At 43.1% G+C, this 20573-nt stretch overlaps 1 protein-coding gene across 4 annotated transcripts in view; it reads left to right on the forward strand.

The window, feature by feature from the left end:
* Nucleotides 1–20573, forward strand: part of LOC147149004 (genetic suppressor element 1-like) — a 63052-nt gene that overhangs the window by 36813 nt on the left and 5666 nt on the right. For 3 of the 4 annotated variants that reach the window (XM_086028073.1, XM_086028075.1, XM_086028077.1), the window contains 10 exons: nt 7760–7939; nt 9279–9481; nt 12994–13166; nt 13957–14172; nt 14274–14429; nt 15924–16147; nt 17136–17361; nt 18540–19024; nt 19096–19208; nt 20250–20526. In XM_086028073.1, the coding sequence (XP_085884199.1) occupies nt 7760–7939; nt 9279–9481; nt 12994–13166; nt 13957–14172; nt 14274–14429; nt 15924–16147; nt 17136–17361; nt 18540–19024; nt 19096–19208; nt 20250–20526 (2253 nt within the window). Of the gene's footprint in view, nt 1–3943; nt 3983–7759; nt 7940–9278; nt 9482–12993; nt 13167–13956; nt 14173–14273; nt 14430–15923; nt 16148–17135; nt 17362–18539; nt 19025–19095; nt 19209–20249; nt 20527–20573 lie in introns of those variants that run through there. The other variant, XM_086028076.1, reaches the window with a different exon arrangement.

The raw sequence follows: 20573 nt of genomic DNA on the forward strand, positions 1-20573 counted from the left end.
TATAGGCCGGTCCGACTATCATTTTAAACGGGCTTCTGCTAGTGTTTCCGACTAACAACTTTGACAAAGTACCACTGGTTGAGTGAAGCTTCTAGAACTCCATGTCACAAAACTACAGGGATGCTATTCGTGACAGTCCTAGACTTCACAAGAATATCACAGGAGGAAGGCTTTTTTTTGCAAATATACAATCTACCCACTCTAAAAACAGTTGGGTTAAAAATAACACAATTTTGGGGCAAAAATGGACCGATCCACAAATTGGGTCAGTTTGATCCATCTTCTTGCGTTGTTTTGTACAAAACTGCCCATTTTGGGGGTTGTTTTCTCTAAAACAACCCAGTAAGTTGGGTCAAATTGACCCAAGTAGTGGGTCGGTCCTTTTTTCACCCAAAATGGCGTTATTTTTAACCCAACTGTTTTTGAGGGTGTACCTTACGCAGGATTCTTGATTAAGTTCTTTCCGCTCCGACTGTCTCAGAGGCAGAGAAGGTGTCTGAATGTTTTGTGATTGTATGAGTGAATCAGAGATGTGGGGTGACTGCAAGGTGGCGGAAGAACTTAGTGTCTGTTGGGTGAAGGCATGAGCAAAAAAAAACTGCATGGATGTTACAACCGACCTTCCATTAAGCGTTCATTTGCACAGTAAAGAGGTTGTTCATCATCCGCCGCTCGACCTCATTTCATCGTCGAAAACAGACACTGCCGTATATTCGCCGTCTTTTCTCTGTTACTGGAGAGTGTTTACTGAGTTCTCTCGTATTTAGTCATATATTTCCACACGCTTGAGGCACCGCTGCTAGTTTGCTGTGCGGACCCACAACCTGTTGCATTGCATTCGAGGCGTCCTTGTTGTTCATGCCAAAACACATGATTGGCACTTAATCGATTTCAAGCTTTCACCATCATCGCAGAGTCATACATTTGATGTGTGGACTAATCAGGTAAACAGTTTAACCCCGAGTCCGCGCACAAAATGAAAAACAAATCTACATCCTTACAAGCTCAGCTCAGGAACACAAATCATAACATGCAATGCATGTTACATGTCGCATGGTTTTGTCGTATTGTATAATTATTTGGGTCCAACAGACGACAAGTCTGCAAGCATTCAACAAGTTACTTATTTTCCACACTTCCCCTCCTTCACACTTCCCGGCCTTCAAAATAAAAGCATGCCAGCAAACCACTACACAGCAGTTTTGCTACGGCGTATTTCCGGAAGTAGGGAAGTGCATGATGTGCCATACTTGAGTGCTGCGCGCACCTTGAATATACTCCCGGACACAAGTTATTTTGAGAGAAGCCTAAAAAGAAGCCTTTCACCGAGTAGGCTGAGATGAAATTTGGCCGTTTCGCGAGCACGTCACACGCATGAGGGCCGATTAGTGGGCCGGACTAAAATCCACTTCCGGCCACGCTTAGTCCAGCCATTTTTTTTTAAATTTGTCACCCCCCACCCCTCCGCTCCAAAAATGAGTCCGACTGGTCCGGCCCAGGGACGGACTGCCCAGCTCTGTTTGTTAGTTAGCAGACTCCTTCCTTTTTCATGGAGTACATTGTAAGGTGACAGGATCATATCATTGTTTTTCCTGGAGAGGTTAGGTTCGATTTACTGTTTATACTGCTCCATTCTGTCCTCAATAGATAAATAAGTCCCTGTCACAAAAGTGGGGGAAAAATGGACCATACCACTTGTGATTCTGGAAGGCATTCTATCATAACTCAAATCGCGAAAAGAACATAATTTGTCGGACAAAATTATCTCTGTTTTGATCTGTTGGTTTTGATTTCTGGTTCTTGGACGATAACATTTCCATGGATTCTCACCGAAAATGTAAGGAATTGTTCATGAAAACCTGAGGCCCCCACCCCCGTCCCCCCCAAATAGTTAAATTGAATTCATCTGTCGTTTTTTGGAGTATTCCCGCAAACTAACCAAGCAGCAAATGACGAGCAAACAATAGCCCTCGTCCTCACATTTGGTGGAGGTAATAAACAAGCAGAGGGAATGAAAGTGTCAAACCACACACACACACGTACGTGAACGCGCACAAAGTCACTCGCCGACGTGCTAGAGTGATGATGCCTCTCGAGTCGCAACCCTTTCTTCCGTCCTAATAACCCATCCCTGCGCACGCGGGCGTGCACACGCTGGCTGCTCTTAATGAGCTGACGCAGTAGGTTATGCACCCTCCACAGTCCTCATAGGGGGGGGGGGCGGGGGGGGAGTCAGATGCGTGTGCGTGCGTGCGTGTTTTTTGGAAGGAGGAGGGGAGGGAGGACAGCAGGCCTGGACATGTCCCACGGTATGACATCATGCTGAGCTTTGCTATTGTTCAGTTAGGCACAGCGCATATTCGTGGAGAAAAACTGATTAAAATTATGGCTCAGAGGCAAGGGATTCTATTAGCTTTGTTGTTGTTGGGGATCTACAGTGTTTCTAGGCACATCCAACCACCCATCCATGGATCGATGGAGTCATCTTTTCTTTTGTCATCCATCCGACCATCCATCCAACCCCGGACTGGTTGCAAGCTGATGGCATGACACCCATTCATACTTGTTCACAATTTCATGCCCAGCGCAAAGTGTAACTGTGCGCATGGATGACGTTTTTTTTCTTTTTTTTTTCTTCTTTTGGTATTTTCATATACGGGCGCGGTTAGAAATGAGCGTTTGCGCCGTTGTGGGAGTGAACAGAGCGGATTGCTCCCCAGCCAAAGGAAGCAGTTTCTCTTATTGCCTCTAAATTCAGTGCTGGAGAGTTGCAGAAATAGACTCGCTGGAGTCCATGCAGAAGATGAAAGTGTGCAAAGGGGCTTTTTTAAGGAACTGCTAGCGGACCTCCAAAAGTTAGCCAGGGCAATTACAAATCACCGCTGTGAAGTGCGCGCTTGGAGACGTCGTTCCAAGTCGATCGTTGGTGACCGTGCGTCCGCATAGCTGCACAGGGGCAGAGGAATGTGGTTTGAAAAATATCGTAAAGATGAGATTTGTAACGATCCGTTCAATGAATTGATTTCTACAATGATTCGGAAGCTTCAATGCATTCTGTTGTCATATTTATGAATGAAAAACGATGACATATTAGTGGAGCGCAGAATCTGTCTGCCTGCACCTTGATCAAATTCCCCTCAATCGCTTCACACCATCTGCGCCACAACTTAGACCTGCTTCAAGCTGGTCTAAAGTGTAACCACATTTTCAGGTGTAAAGACTTGCCCCGGCGCAAATATCAAGATGCGGCAGTTTTTACGCCGAGCGCACGTGGGCTGTGTGGGGACCGCCCAAACTCACACGCGAAACCTTACAACTTTGAGGCAAATGTGCTAACCACAAGTCCGCTGCGCTGCCTCAATTTCAAAAGTTAGCTCTCCATAATACGCTCCAAACATTCAAGTGGGGTGCCTGATGTTTTTGTTGTGTTTATTTCTTCCAAACGTCATGCCGGCAAAGGTTAAGAGGTGAGGGGTGAAGGGTCACTGTCGGGAGCCACCCCCCAGCACCCAAACTGCCACCCCTTAACCCACCTCTCCTCTCATCCCTGTCCCGAAACAGACGGGACCGACTGGAAGAGTGACAGAGTGATGGATGGTCGGCGGGTTAATACGCACACGCACGCGCGCGCGCGCACGCACACGCACCACAGCCCAAAGGAAGGAAGGATGACTAGAGCACACTTTGAGAGCGAAAACTGGAAAGCTGTAACGAGTGACAGAGACGACAAGGAGGAAGGGCGGGGGGGGGGGTGGTTCCGGGGGGGGGGGGCTGAGAGGAGGGTGATAGATGGAGTGGGAGGGAAAGGAGGAGGGGGTCCTAGTGGATGGAGAGGAGGAGGAGGAAGAGTGGGTTGAGAGGAGGTCACGTGACCACACGGCAGCTGCAAGGCTGAGGGAGGAGGGGAGGGGGGGGGGGGGGGGGTCGGCAGAGAGCCACAGAGGAGCACAGACGACGAACAGGCGGAAGAGTGAGCAGGAGGGTGAGTGTCTGCGTGTTTGAATTATGCACACATGCACGTTACTACGAAATTGTGCACGTGTGTGTGTGTAGTGTGTGTTTATGTGGTGCTGGACTATCAAGGGAATATGGCAGCAAGATTGTGGCGAGCAAAAGAAAAGAGGAAAAAAAAAAAGCAAGCGGCGTGTTGTTGTTGGCTTTAGTGAAATGAGCTCCCGGCGTGCCGAGATAGATGAGAGTGAAGGAAGAGATGGGGGGGGGGAGGAAGGCAAGAAGGAGAGAGACTGCGTGGAGACTCTTATCATCTCAACCTTACCAGAGCCTTATCGGGATCTTTTTTTTTTTTTTTTTCCTTATAACATCTTCATCACTCTCTTTGTCTGTTTTTTTTTTTTTTTCACTTCGACTTGGACTCAGGGGTGGCAAGTAACAAAGTACAGTTGCTGTCCTGAAGTAGATTTGTTAGCTATCTATACGGAGTTACTGTCCAGGGTGTTCAGTCGCAGGTTGACAATCCATTTCCCTCCAATGTCTGCTTTAAGGTCCTGTGCTTGTTTGTGCATGTGTGTGAAAGTACTCACACTCTGTACTTAAGTAGAAGTACTGTACAGATACTTGTGTCAAGAAAAAAAAAATAAAAATACAACTCAACAGTTTTTCTCTGTCGCTTTGGTACATTTCTCAAGTCAGAATTGGAATTTGCAAAACAGTATGTGCATTACTTAAAATAATTGGTGCAAAAAGCAAAATCCTGAGTACATCGCGCGTCGTAGTGTCATTGTGTTGGATAAGACAGTCACCTTGCTTATGCTGACGCCAAACTCCACAAGTGTTGCCCGATTTTGAGCCGACAGATGCGTCGCGGACAAACGGAGTGTCTCGTGGCCGGTTTTGGGTGTCTTGACGCATAGTGTGACAGACCCTACGTCGTCCTTCCATTGGTTCTTCGGCATTGGCCAATGAACCGATAGTGCCCTGCTACTCATGAAGAGAGATTGGATGTGGTGCGCACAAACAAACAGAAGAATGTCGAAAAAAAGGAAGAATAAATATTGGAAAATAGCATTTCAACTCGTGCTACGTTTGCTAACTGCAACGCTAGTCGCTGATTAGCAAACGTGGTGTCATTGAATAAATTCATTGCCTTTGGAGAATGGACAGTCCATACTGCCCTCTCCCCATCATACAGGAATGGATCCATAGTCCTCTTTTGTAGCTTCTTTTTTTTTTTTTTTTTTTTTTCGCACTTGCACATAATGCTAGTCCCGCCTCCTCCACGAACCCGATCATCATATATACATGATCATCATATATATATATATAATATTTTTATTTATTTATTTATTTTTTTAATTTTTAGAGTCTCTTCAGAAAGTGACAGCACCATCTCCTGGCCTGGCATGCATATTACAGTCGCTTTTTTTTTTTTTTTTTGAAAGAAAACGCGACTGTTTAGCCTCAGTTAAATACGATGAACAAAACATTGCCCACTGCGCAGTGTCCAAGTGTTTACCAGTGTTTATTGCTTGTGTGTGCGAAGGATGATCGTGTGTGTGTTCGTGTGGTGGTAATGAGGTCATGGCTGTAGTGAGCGAACAGGGGGGGTAGGGTGGTCGTTGTAGTGTCGGGAGCTGCTGGCTAATTCCAGCTGTAATTAACGTTAGTGGGTCAGTGAGAGGGTTAAAGGAGGGGGTGGGAGGGGGATCGGGACAAAGGTTGCTCCAGCCTATGTTTGCGCTAAGTGTACCCACTAATCAATAGATTATAGATTCAAGATCATCCTAATTGGCCCCAGGGAAATTTGTCTTTGGACGTCACATGAAAAGCTACACGCAATTACGTTGCATTAACGGACATAAAAGCATCTACACGCGAACGCTCGCCTACTCGCCTCCCCTTTGCTTTTATGCGTGAGACACACAAAATAGACTTCTTATTGCTATTCAGGGATCTTGGACGCAATCGGAATTGTGGCGCGGTAAACCGAATGTGCCACATAGGAGACGGGGCTCGATTGTTGTAGTCAAGTAAAAATAGTATGCATAGTACAAACAATGGTACCTTGACATACGGGTTGAGTTTGTTGCGTGACCAAAGTCGGAACTCAATTTACTCGGTCGAAAAAGGCCAAATGAGTATAATGTTTTAATGTGATGTTCTAAACACAATAAACCAGTTAGACCTCAAGTTGCATTTGATACCACAAAGAATTTAAGCGCTGCAGTCTATTGAAAGTTTATACATATATATATATATATATATATTGAGATAACTGTTGTGATTTGGGCTAAGCAAATAAAAGTTGATTTGATTTTGATTTTTTATTTCCCGCTCATCAGAACTACATCCAGTTTTCTTTGGGTGGGCAGAATTGGGTCCGTGGGTGGGCACTCTACCCTGCCCCCCTCTGGTAACGCCCCCTGCCTCAAACTGTTACTTTACCGCACACGGAGCAGCAACACGTACAAACGCAGTATGCAGCAGTAACTCACTGGCATGTATTCTCTCTGCTATGTCGGGGTAAAAGTGTCCTTCCACTTATTTCTTCTACAGTGACACACTTTGTACCAAAATGCCTTCATTTGTAATGGTCCTCCTCATCCAAGGGGCACTTGTGCCTTTATGACGGTCAAGGGGTGGCGCCGTGTCAAATAGAGCGCTGACCCTAATAGCAAATCATGCACATGAGCGCACGCGTCCATCTCCCCGAGGGAGTCGGCCGACGGCGCCTTCAAGACCTCGGGATTGTCTGCGTTCGAGCGGCGCTGCAGCTTGCACGAGCTCACACGCACAAGGGCTTCTTCATTTCGAACATATTTTCTCATGCTGCTACCAATTTGGCGCCAAGCATTCAAGGTGATAAAGTGGAACTGCCGGCGTTTATATGTGAATTATAACACAACAAGAGAATTGCAAACAATCAGTATTTCATGAAAGATGGTAAATAACCTTCCCTTATACTGTGTTGCAGATGTACTGGCACCTAAGCTAAAGTATTACTTTCTGAGTCTTCTATCAATCCGTGAAGCTCACGCTCTGGGATGTTTTGCAAGAGGTGAAGGCCGGTTTCATGGGCGGGGCCAATTCGGCCCAGAGTTGCCTTGAGTCAGGAAAAGTGCAGAGAGCAGTTCTTAACTCTATTTTTTCCTGCCTCACCTTTATTTTTGAGTGTGATTCCACTTTGGATCGTTAGATAGTGGAACGCTATTTAGATCGACAATGTAAATTTGACTCAAGAAGAAAATTGAAAACGGGGACTTCACCCTAGTTTGTACTGAAGATTATTGAACGTCATTCCCCTTCAGTCCTGCTTTTTACGCCTACAAAAGGCGATGGCTGTAGGTTCATTTTATAATGTAGGCTTACATCTTTGGTCATGATTATTGATGGATATTGTGAGATAAAAAAATAAGTTTGTTAGTTTGGGGGAAAAAAGGGGGTTAATACAAAGATGGATTAGTTATATTGCTTGTACTATATTTCTGTCTTATCCATTGCTTCTGCCTTCTCTCTCTATATTACAATATCGTATTATGTTAAAATTGTGTTTAAAGACCTTAAAAAAAAAGTGACGTAAATGATACAAAAACATGCCTAGGGTGTTTTTCCTCCTTTTTTGTCATTTTGGTTCATTTCAATAGAAAAAATTGATTTGATATATGAGTAAAATGAGTTATGTGCTTGTCAAGGAACAAAATTAGAATCGTTGGATTTGTATTTAATTTGGTTCAAATGAATTTGAAATTGTTAGGTCGAGGTGTCATGTAAGGAAGTTTTTGGTGTGTTTCTGCACTCGCAGGCATGAGCCATGAGTCCACCAAGTCGGCGTCATTAGGAATGGTCTCCACGGCGACTCGCACCACGGCCACCGTCAGTCCCCTCAGCCCTCTGACCAATGGGAGCGCGCTCGCCCAGTCTGCCAACTCCGGATTCGCCGCTGCCCTGCGCAAACTGGCCAAACAGGCTGAGGATCCCCGAGGTGAAAATGAAGTTTTTCATGTGAAAATGAAGCTTCAAATTTGCGTCATGAACCAGTTGCTGTATTTTTGGGCTCCTCTAGATGGCACTGTTGATTTGAATAAAGGGGTTTAAAAAAATGGCAAGTCGGTGTAATTTCAGCCCATTGTTGAACAGAGAGTTCCACCCAGAGGAGTCCAAAAATACAACAACAAGTTCATGAAGCAAATTTGAAGCTTCATTTTCCTGTCACTAGTGTGTTGCACATTATCTTATACAAGTAGAATAGCTAAAAATATATCGTGGTATATCGTTATCGTGACATAAAATGACGCTCATTGATTTTTAACAGATGCTGTTGTGCTAAGATAAACATCAGTTAGCACTGCGACTCCCTGTACCAGTGCTATCCAACTCTAAAAAAATGGCCGTCTGTCCCTTTAAGAAGCATGCTTTAAAATGAGATGTAACAGTTGCAATCATTCACTGGATGTGTGTGCGTGTGTCAGGCGACCTATCCTGACCGCTCTGTCTCTCCCTTTATCCTTTTCCATTCATCTCCTAATAATGAGAATCTAATTAAGGCCAATTATAACAAGCTCTCTTCCTCCAGCTTGCCATCGCTCTTTCTCTTCTTCACTGTCTATTGGCAGCCTTCCTCTGCCTCGTTATTGTCCTCCTTTTGTGTTTTTGTCTGTGTACTCTGTTTAGTCAGTGTTGCTTTAACCAACATTGTGGGTCTCTTTTTCAACACCTGCACAATGGTACGTGTTTTTTTAAATTTATTTATTTATTTATTTTTTTGCCTTTTCTCACACTGCAACTTTTGACATTTTATAGTAGGAGACGTGATCTCGCCGGTTAGAGAAAATTGAAAAAGAAAAAAAAAAAAATCCCCGATTGTCCCTATCTTTGTCTAATAAAATGAATTCATTTGTTCCCAATGTTTTCGTTTTTTGTCATTATCCAATGAAAATGTCAAGCTCTTTCTATTTTTCCATTTCTAATCACTGTCCAATGAAAATTTAAAAAAAAACATATTTTTAATTTTTTTTAAAATATTTTTTTTTCCATTTTTCATCACTGTGTGCGGAAAATCTCTTTGACTTGACAAAAAGAATAGCGAGCTCAAGAATAGTGTTCAATGTGCACGGAATAATCTGCATGAGGCTATGATGATAATTTGGGGTGGTTGAGTTTTTAGTAGTTGAATCGATAGAAAGTTTTCAAATCAATTAATAATCGTTTAAATGATAGTGATTTCAATCCCAATCAAAATAATTGTGATTATTATTTATTTCCATCATCACCCAGCCCTAATTTCTTTCCATTTTCTTCATTGTCATCTCAATGTAACTCAGGTTCGGCCCTCAGCGGTGAGTCGTCGCCCGTGTCTTCGCCCGCCACCAGCCACAGTTCCCCGGTCAGCACCCCCAAGCGGGCCACACTAGGGCCCCTCTTGGCCCAGTCCCGTGGCCACACCGTTGTCCCGAGCACCCCTCCCGTGGTGACCATTGCACCCACCAAGACCAGCAACAGCCTGTGGAGGGCCGACGGACGACAGGTAAGGACAAAGAGAGGCCTGAAATTGTTTTGAACAATATTCAAAGGGGAAGGCAACCCAAAAATGTTCTTTACGAGAATATGTTCGATGCAGGCCGACTCGTGGAAACGTAGCATTCCGATTAATATTGCGTTTGCGTTAAGAGAATATGAGTCAAGTATTCAGAGCTGAAAAATGGCATCACGGATGCTCAGTGCTCAGATAACGACCAATCGCGCCTCAGCTTCAGAAAACACGCGAGCCGTGATTGGTCGTTACCTGAGCTGTGATGTCATTTTTCAGTTGACCAAAGTGACAAAATGGCCACCCCCTGAGATGGCTAAAAACAGGTGGATTTTGCTGATATTCCATATCGCTCATATTCCACAAACGCAATATTAATCAGAATGTCATGTTTAGACTAGTGAGGTGTAGAGAACATATTATTGCAAAGATTTTTTTTTGGGGGGGAGGGCTTTAAAACTCACTTGTATCTCAACTCATCTGTGTCCCCACTGAAATACCATTAACACGTTCCACACCCCAGAAAAATGCTTAAACGTTCAAATGGCTTTATAGAAATCCGTTTGAGCATTTAGTCGATACCGACGATATCCAGTTTAAGGTACAAATATGTTCTTTGTCCTCACTAGCAAGACAATTCAGCACACTAGTCCGGTAGAATCACTCTGTCTTATTAGTAATGGGCCCCCTGAAACAATACAAAAGCCCCCCCCCCCCAAAAAAAAAACACACGCACACACACACCGCTTGGCATGGCCCCTTGGATCAGAGCTGCCTTTCTCAACCTTCACAAAGACCACTCTGTGGCTCTGCCGACTGGAGTGCAGCGGGGGGGGGGGCTCCCATTCAGACGTGTAGGCATAACAGGAGGGATTCGGCAATGAAAGAGAATAGAATGTGAAGGAGGGAAATAATAATGGAGAGCAAGAAAGGCCAGGAGAGTAAAGGCGAGCGCACTTAAAGGTTGGCGAGGATCGGGTGTAATGTGCACTTGGTGCTACACATTGTCAGTCAGATCCCACACACGCACACCTAATTGCAGCCTGCTCTGTCCATTGGAAATATTGCAGCTTCTGACTCTAAAGCTGGACTTCTTTAAAAATAGAAAAGATATTTTTCTGTAGTTTTGTATCAACCATTATAAAGAACAAGGCCATTTAAAATGGTGATCTGGTGACGTCGTAATCAAAGTCATGAGAGGGGAGGAAAATGTATATAAAATTATACACTGGTAGTAGCATAAAAACAAAATAAAGTCAAATTTACCAGATAGGATAAGTAGCAACAAAAATGGCAATTGTACCTGAGGTTAGAAAAGGGGCGCTGAAAATGCATGGCAAAAAATAAATAATTGGATAAAATAATCATTTTTGAACAGTAATCAAATGAAATTACATTAAATTTACCGGACAGGATAATCAGCAAAGAAATGATACTTAAAAAAAGTCAAATGCCTTGTCATTGAAGAAAAGCAGAACAGAAAATGAATGGCAAAATAATCATAATAAATGTTAAGAATACATGAAGTTTAATAAATTACTCAAATTAAAAATTAAATTAACTCAAATTTACCAGACATTATAACCTGCATAGAAAATGTATGGCAAATAAATTAATAAAAGTTCAAATAAATACATTTCCCAGAAATTTCAGTAATAAAACACAGCATAGAAAATGCAATAAAAAAAAAAACACAATAAATTTAAATATTATCAAATAGGATCAAGAGCAAAGAAAATGTATGACATGCAGTTAAAAGAAAAGAAGAAAAAAATAGAAAAGAAAAGCAAGGTGACCTGAAACTGCGAAAGACTAAGCAGCGCAGAAAATGCATGGCAATAAAATGAAATATTTTATTAATTTAATTAAAAAATATAGATCCATCAAATGAAATTGAATTGATTTAATTGACATTTTCATCAGAATGAATTAAATTAACTTTACCAGACAGGCTAAGCAGTTTAGAAAATATATCATCCCAAACAATTGAATCTGTTGACAGAATGAAAAGCTGCATGGCAAAAACAATACAATAAAATTTCATGAAAACAAATCAACAAAATAGGCTACCAACGGTCACATAGTGTATGTGATCGCTACAGTAGTTCTTCACTGCGGGATAAAGAGAGAAGCTACTCGTGGAGTCATTTGAATTTGCTTTCCATGAGCGCTGCATTCAAATGCATTCAAACTTTATTCAAAGTGCACCGATGTCACTACACGTGCACTCTGGGACGGTTGATTGTGTGCTTGCTTGGATTTGCTTGTGGCGTTGATGGTGGTTTGCGCGTCCATCTTGTTGCTATTACAACAAGTTTGGACACAATCATTTTGTGGCATCACAGCCAAAACATAGAGCGTTTTTTCTTTTAACGTATGCATTTGATCACATCCGGCTTCATTTTTTTTTTTCCTTCGCTCTTCTGTTTTCTCTCCGTGGAATGCGCTCACTCACTGCCAACGACGAGGCACTCTCAACTCCAACCCCCCTGCCTTTTTTTTTCCTCCTTTATTTTTGGGGTATAAAACAAGAAAATGAGGGAAAAAAAGAAAGTGTTTAAACCAAAAATACAAATAAATGCACCGGTAAGTAAGTTCCTTTTGGACCAAATAAAATTGATAACATTTGTTATTATAATTTTATTTTTTTAAAGGTGCAAATGTATCAATTCAAGTATGATTTCCTTTCCTTCACAGTGCATTGGCTATAAATGAATATTAATATATATATATATTTTTTTACGATTATGCCAATTTTGTAATCGTGGAGTGTAAAAATCGTAATTCTAATTGAGTTTCTATTAATTGCACAGCCCTAGTATTTAGAAACAAATCTATGATCGTGCTTTACAAGGTCTATAAATAATTGCACCTTCTGCCATCTAGTGGAAGAGCATTTTATTGTTCTGCCTGTCACTCCACATCACTGGCATTGATAGCTGAACCAAGATTTCATTCTCATATCGAAATCACATGTTTATATTGTAAAAATATCATCATGGCTGCACTTAAGATGGTTGGCCGCACCATTGGTCGGGATACATTTAATCTGTGGCTGCCCCACAGTGGGAGCAGCCACAGATAAAATGCAGCACTGTGGTGAGCAAATCCGGCAAAGGGGAAGCACTTTTGAGTGTCGGTGTGTGAACTAAAGGAGTGAGCAGTGGGCACCGATATTCGGATCAGCTCCTCCACTTTGATCTTGACCCACTCTGACATACCGGAGCCACTTTTCCACTCGGCTGAGCCTCAGGATGCGAGTGCAGAGCTTTAATGCAATTTTTCCCCAAAACTTTCTTAGTGCTCACTCAATACCGGTGGTGGGAAGTAAAAGTACTTAAGAGTATTAGCAGCAGCAGCAGTATATTTAACATGAGTATTTTTCGAATTAATTTTTACTTTGAGAAAATGACAACGCACGGCGTGAGTGCTTTTGCTACCTCCCCCCCACCCCCCCCCCCCCCCACCCCCCCCCCACCCAATACCGCGTGACATGTCGTCTCACTCAGGTGGAGCAGAGCGTCACGAGGCTCGGCGGCGGCAGGGAGCGGGCGTCCGCCGACAACGCCCATCCGCAGCACGGCAAGAAGACCCCGCCCGTGCCCCCGCATCACCCGTTGGCTCACCCTTTCGGACTCACCCCCAGCTCGGTCATGCAGGATACTCGAATGCAGAGCCTCAGGCAAGAATTGAAGACATAATAATGACGATATTAATGACACATATATATTTATACCTATTTTTAACTTTAACTGGTATTATAATTGAGGTCAACTACATTTAAGTAAAAATTCATTCATGTAAAATAGTAAGAATAATTATTTTTATTTTTTTTTTCAAATATACGTTGGATACAAAAAGTCTACACACCCCTGTTGAAATGCCAGGGCTTTTGTGACGTAAAACAAACAAGAGCGAGATACATCTTTTCCACCATTGATTTGATCAATGACCTGCACAACTGAAATGAAAGAAAACATTTGAATAATGTGGTTGTAAAAGCATGCACATCCTATTATGACGTCATAGGGATGTGTTCAAAATCAACCAATCACATTAGCACACAACCTGACACCATTTTTTCTGGTTCAATCCAAATAAAGTTAAGCGTTAATGAATTAATTAAAATAATTGAAACATATAATAACAGTAATAATCATTTCTCATTTTATATATAAAAATACAAAATATTTCATTTCACTCTATTTTTTCATATATAATTGCCTTTTTTTTTTCAGTGTTATCATTATTAGAAATGGCACGTTGAGTCCATTTTAAACACTCAAGTCACCAAATATGGTTCCTTGCCGTATTATCATACTCATAAAAAAAAAAAACACAAACAAACGACATGTAAAATAAAATACATTTGAAAAATGAATATGATTTTTTTTTTTTTAAATAATGCCAATTACTACGGATAAAATGTGCAGTATATAGCGTTTGTATTCAATTGTGCGCGTGTCGTGCAGTTTACCTGGGCAGATGCACCCTGCGGTTCCCTCGGGCACCATCCCTGAGGAGTACCTGAGAGCGCTGCGTCCCTTTGCCACCCCTGACGACCTGCGGCTGACCTCTGTGCCTCTTGGTCTGGACCCCTCCGCCGCCGCCGCTCATGCTGCCGCCGCCGCCGCCGCCGCCGCTTACTACCACCCGGCCTTCCTGCACCATCCTTTGTCTTTACCCAGGTACGCTTTACTTTACAGAAAATACATTTAAGTCAGTGTTTCTAATAGACCAGCAGAGGAGGCCTTGCTGGCATTTTATGACATTTCTATTTGTTTCATAGGATGGAGGAATCCTTGTGTCTGTCAGCGCTACGGTCGCAGTTCTACTCCGTGCCTCCCGGGGGAGCCTTTCCTCCTCTGCACCACTCCGGCCTCCACTTGCACCTGCCTGGAGCCCGCTACCCCGCAGAGCTAAACCACAGCGTGCTAGCCGAGAGGTAACAAATATATCCGCTTTGCTTTCCTCCCTTTCTGCACAGCCATGTAATCTTTCCCTGCAGGGTGGACGCATGTAGTTGAGATATTTTTAGTACACGCCCAACCGCGCTTCCTTTACATCGCACGAATGCACTGGCTGCCCTTCATAGAAAGGGTACACGCTCATAATATGGAAACTTGAATGCTTTGTATTTCATCCAAAGCAGGGGTGTGCACATTGATGCTCTCATGGGCCACATTTATTCTTTTTTTTTTTTTTTTTTTTTTTTTCTTTTTTTCAAAACAGACAGGTGGTCTAGGTCACATGTATATATGAATTTATTATTATTATTTTTTAATAATGATAATTATTAAGTAATTCAAATAATACAGTAATAAATAATCCTCATTATTTCATGTTATCATAATATTATTATTATTATTTTTTTTTTACATTTGCCAGTTGCTAACAATTGCTCAATCTGAGTAACTGTGATGTCATTTTCAGTCGACACAAAGTGGCAAAATGGCCGCCTGAGATGGTTAAAAGCCGGTCAGATTTGCTACTGAACTCATATTCCACAAACACAATATGAATCAGAATGCCGTGTTTTGACTGGTTAGACGCATAGAACATTTTCTTGTAAAGAAGATTTTGGGGTTAACTTCTTGTTTGATGAAAAAAATATATTGTGTATAGATATATTTAAAATTTAAATGAAAAAAAAAAAATTATTATTCTGCTTTAGATGAATGGCAGGAGAAACGGGTGAATTTTAAGTTTGATGATAATAATAATAAAAGTGATGATGATGATGATAATCATAATAATATATGCGTGTGAAATAACACAATGCATATAATGAATTTAATCATGAGTTAACTAGATATTTAATAATGATAATAATAATAATACAAAAAAAAATTTACTTAGATGTTGTTGGGTTTTTTTTCATTTTTTTAATTATAAATACAAAATAATGGATCAAGAAACATATATTTTCAAAGAATAAACATCTGCATTTTAAAGGACCGCAACAAATACACACTGGCAATGCTCAGTGGGCACCGCCGTTCTGCACTAAATGCTCCCTTTCCCAAAACAACACTGCTTGTCTGCAGCACAATACACCGGGGGACATCTTTAAACGCAACACCGTTCATCATCTGCTCCTATAATGGCTTCTGCATATCTTTTATTTTCATTACCGTGTATTGTCACGTGTGCGCGCGTGCCAGCGTGCGTGCGCTTTTCCCGCGGTTTCCCATTAAGTGTTCATCTGTTCTTGCCCAGTCATGCTGCGTATGGATTATTTCCCTCATAGCAAGCGAAGTATGCGTGTGCTGGTTTTTTTTTTGTGTGTGTGAATGTTTGTGTGAGGTTCACCAGTGTGTGGTTAATATCTACCTCATGCTGGGTGTTGCATCTCTCACCCTCCCCTCCTCCTCCCCCATGCGTTCATGCCCGCGTGTGCGTGCGTGCGCGCCTTCATACTTGTCACCCTCCCCCACAGGCTGCAGATGGAGAACGAGCTTCGCCAGCGAGAGAGGGAGAAAGAGCGGGAGGAGGAGAGGGAGCGAGAGCTGGACAGACAGAAGGAGAGGCAGAGGGACAGACAGCAGCAGATGGTCCGGGCGGCGGAGGGCCACGGATACCTGGCCGAGAGGTCGTCTCACAGGCCGCCTTCGCTGGAGGACAGGGCCAGGCTGGGGGAGAGGCTGACCCCCAACAGACTGGGTACCCGCACTCATTTCACGTGGATGGGGATGAGTTTGACCAAGTTCCCTTCGCAAAACTGCAAATTTACTCACATTTGATTTGGAGAGCACTTTATTAAGCAAGCACGGCTGAAACAAAGTGCGACACATCAATAGAAGTTGAACATAAAACACAAGAGAAATTCCGGTAAACACGACACGGTTAAAAACGTTTAAAGCGTAAGTCAACCCAATCATATTTTTTTTAAGAATATGTTGCCAGCAGGCCCACTAGTTGAAACATGGCATTCTGATTCATTTTGTGTTTGTGGCATATACATTAAGCAGCAAAATGCACTTGTTTTTAGCCCTCTCTGGAGGCGGCCATTTTGTCTTCTGGCGACCAAAAATGACATCACAGCCGCTCACAACGACCAATCACGGCTGACCTGTTCTCTGAATCTGAGCCGCGATTGGTCGTTGTGAGCGGTTGTGATGCCATTTTCGGTTGACAGAAGGCAAAATGGCCGCTCCCAGAGATGGCTAAAAACGAGTGGATTAACACTTATTCCACAAACTCACAATGCCATGTTTTAACTATTGGGCCTGCCGGGAACATATTCTTGAAAAAAAATATGTTTGGGTTGACTTCCGCTTTAAGAAAACAGGTGAAGTCAGTCTTTTTCCACTTGATAAAAAAAAACATTTTTTTAAGCAGCAAAATGCACTCGTTTTTAGCCATCTCTAGGGGCGGCCATTTTGTCTTCTGTCGACCGAAAATGACATCACAACTGCTCACAACGACCAATCACGGCTGACCTGTTTTCTGTCCACAAACTCAAAATCAATCAGAATGCCATGTTTTAACCATTGGGCCTGCCGGGAACATATTCTTGAAAAAAAGATGTTTGGGTTGACTTCCGCTTTAAATATTAGGAACAACAGTCTCTTAATTATCTGTGGTGTTATATGGTCTTGCATCATATTTCCAGCGACTGTCTTCACTTGCTTGTCTAATGTCTGTCCAGATCAAGCCAAGGAGACGGAGCTCCCTGCTTTCCCTGCACATAAACCTCTGCCCTTGAACCTCCACTCCTCCAGGGGCTCCGTCCCACATCCGGTGCCCACTCTGGTGCCTTCTCACCTGGGCAAGCACCACGCCGCGCCTGCGGGGGGCGGCGTCCACGGAGCACTGGCAGCTGCCGCCATGACTCAGACGGCCGGCGAGGAGAGCTGGATGAAAGACAGCAATAGGTGAGAGTTATAGAGGAGAGGATTGTGTATTGGGGAGAAAATACAGTCAACCGGAGCCCTGAGAAACTGCGATGTCATTTTCGGTCGACTGAAAGTTGCTCAGGTAACAAGCAGTCATAGCTCACCTGCTTTCTGAGTTTGGTCTTGCGACGTTCACAAGCTGAGCTGATCAAAACGGGTGCATTTTGCTGCTTAATTCGTATTCCACAAACGCATTATTAATCAGAATACTGTGTTTGGACTAGTGGGGGCGCATAGAACATATTATTGTAAAGACAATTTTTGACTTGACTTCAAAACGGTGTACGTATGCTAAATGTATACACCTGTCATCATGCAAGGCTATCCTTGTAAAAAAAAAAATATTGATTTAATCTTTAATCATATTTGATTATTAATAACAGTGGTCAACAAATTGTTACAAATTTTATTAATCAGAGATGCCAGTAATCTTTTCCTGAGTATTATTTTTGGGGCTGATTTCGAATTTGCCCTCATTTTTTTCTCTAGCACATCAGGTTTTCATAATAATACCAATACTAAAACATCTAATGTCGTAATATTTATGAATTAAGGGTTAGGTTCAGCAACAGGTGGATTATTTTTCTGAAATGCCATAGCTCTAACTATTACATTATTTTGCACAATTCTCCCGAGTGATACCCTTGAACGACGAAATCCCTCTGATGCTGTGGAGGCATTCTGAAGACCAGTGCGGTAAAATGTCAGGAAAATCTACTAGAACGTCTGAAATTTATTTTGTGTTAATCACAGGCTTTTTAAATGGTGATGTGTGCTGTCAATCATAACATGATTTTTGAATGTGATCAGCCAAATTCTGAACACATCCGCATCCTCAATAATGAGGGTGTGCACACTTGTGCAATCTCACTATCTCAGGTCTTTATTCTTACTCGAAAACATTCCCCTTTTTTGTGTCGTTTTGTACAGGTCCTACGCCACATTTATGGTGGAAAAGTGACGAAAGAAATTTTCTTGGTGTCATTTTTTTCAATCACAAAAGCCTGCCATTTGATCGGGGGTGTGTAGACTTTTTCTATGCACTGTAAACCAAAGTACCCATTGTATTAGAATTTACACCGTAAATGTAGGTGAGTGCTTCTGATAGCAACTCAACACTGGTCTAAATCGGTTGCCCTTGTGTGTATTTAAAACAGAACAGGCCATCCTAACCAAGGCATCAAAGATGCACCCCCTTCCCTTGGCGCACCCCCTCCTCTCATCTCCCCTAAAGCTCCGCCAACCACACTGTGGAACCCGGCCTCTTTCGTGGACCGCCGAAAGTCCGCCCCTCCGATTCGCCCCCCTCCCGGCCTGACCAGGGCCGACCGCCCCCACCTGGGCTGGGGGGAGAAGATGGAGGAGGGAGCCCTGAGGAGGCCGGAGGCCCCCGAGAGGTATCCGTCGGCCAGAGAGGAGGCCGGCTTGCCCAACAAGGCTGAGCAGGACCTGCTCATCCTGCAGAGGCGCCATGCCAACAACCTCCACCTTAGGCTGTGCACGCCCCTGTCAGACCCCAACGCGGGCAGGGAGCGACAGAGGGACAGCGCGTTGGTGTACGATGAGGCACTCCAGCAACATCGGCGACTCCTCAGCAAGCTGGACCTGGAGGAGCAGAGGAGGAGGGAGGCCCGCGAAGGAGGTGAGCCTAAAAGAGGCAAAACGCCTGTGAAGAGTTTTAATCAACACCTGAGCACCATCATCTGTCTGTAGGTTATTACTACGACTTGAACGAGTCGTACGACGAGAGCGACGAAGAAGAGGTGAAAGCCCACCTGAGGAGAGTGATGGACCAACCGCCGCTTAAACTCAATACGTCTTCTGAGGTACTGGACTTCATTCGAAATACCTTCCCGAGCATTATATAGAAGGCCTGTTGTCACCATGAGTTGACCAGGATTTTAATGGGGGCAAAATCTGGTACTTGAAGCTTTCAACCAAGGTCAATCAAGGTCAAGGCAGAAGTGACAAAATGGCCGCCCCCTGAGCTAGCTAAAAACGGGTGGCCGTGTTTAGGCTAGTGGCCTGCATAGAACATATGTTTGGGTTGACTTCCTCTTTAAAAACACAGTACTCTTATATGCATACTTTTTGGGACACATTTTCTTTATGTTATTAAACTTTTTATTAGTGAACAAGCGCAAAAATAATGTGGAAATAGCTCTATATAGATGGAGCACCATCAACTACTAGCAGCAAATCAGAACACAGTTCCTCAAGCGATAACTGCAGAAAAGAAAAAGTTACACTTCTTGTAGATCCACGTATACAATATCTTAAACACAGAATATGAAAAAAAAAAAAAACTAACATCAAAAACAAAGTTGACCATGGTTGGGTGGTTAGAGCAGATGCCTGTGACATGGACGAGTGGGACACATTTTTTGTTGGTGTGCTATGAGTTTTCTAATATGTGACAACTCACATACAGACTAACCCTCCAATCTGATTCTTTTTTTTTTTTTTTACAACACAGTGATTTTCTTTTAAAAAATTGCAGCATTTTTTACAGGGCTGGACATTTCCTTTCAATATGAAGAATTTATTTTAAATTGAGATTAAATGCGTTTTAAGAGCTTGCTCGTGGAATGATTTGAACTCATAAGTAAAGAGTCCAATCTAATCACAGTAAAAAAACAAAAAAAAAAACACATTGAATTAACATATTTTAAAGTCAATTAAAAACTGACCATTATTAATTAGTTTATCTCATTAGCTTAATTAGCCTCTCATTAGCCTCTCATTAGCCTAATCTAAAAGTAATTTGAGTGACGAGCATGAAACTCACAAGTCCAGGTGTCGCTGCGTTTAAGGGTTTATATTGAGATTATTGACGCTCATCATTTCCCGTTTGCACCTTTCTGAAGAAAGTGGACTTCCTGCGCACGTGCGGCCTGGTCACGCTGGCTCACCGCGACGAGCTCCTGCAGCGCAAGAGGAGGAAGAGGAGGCGGATGATGAGGGAGCGCAGCACCTCGCCGCCGCTGGCCGCGCGGGCGAAGCGGAAGTCCCCCCCTTTGCCGGGCGCCGCGCTGACGACGCCGTACAGCGCCGAGCAGATGGACGGCGCCCCCGAGCTGCAGGAGAAGAAGGACTTCCTGCGCGCCTTCAAGCTCTCCCACGTCAGCGCTCAGCAACGAAGAGGTACGAGCATTACATTCAGTTGTTTATTTCGAACTTAAGGTTCATAA

Source organism: Filicampus tigris, chromosome 4 (assembly GCF_054856515.1).
Source record: "Filicampus tigris isolate MCC_2025a chromosome 4, RoL_Ftig_1.0, whole genome shotgun sequence".
Classification (NCBI taxonomy): domain Eukaryota; kingdom Metazoa; phylum Chordata; class Actinopteri; order Syngnathiformes; family Syngnathidae; genus Filicampus; species Filicampus tigris.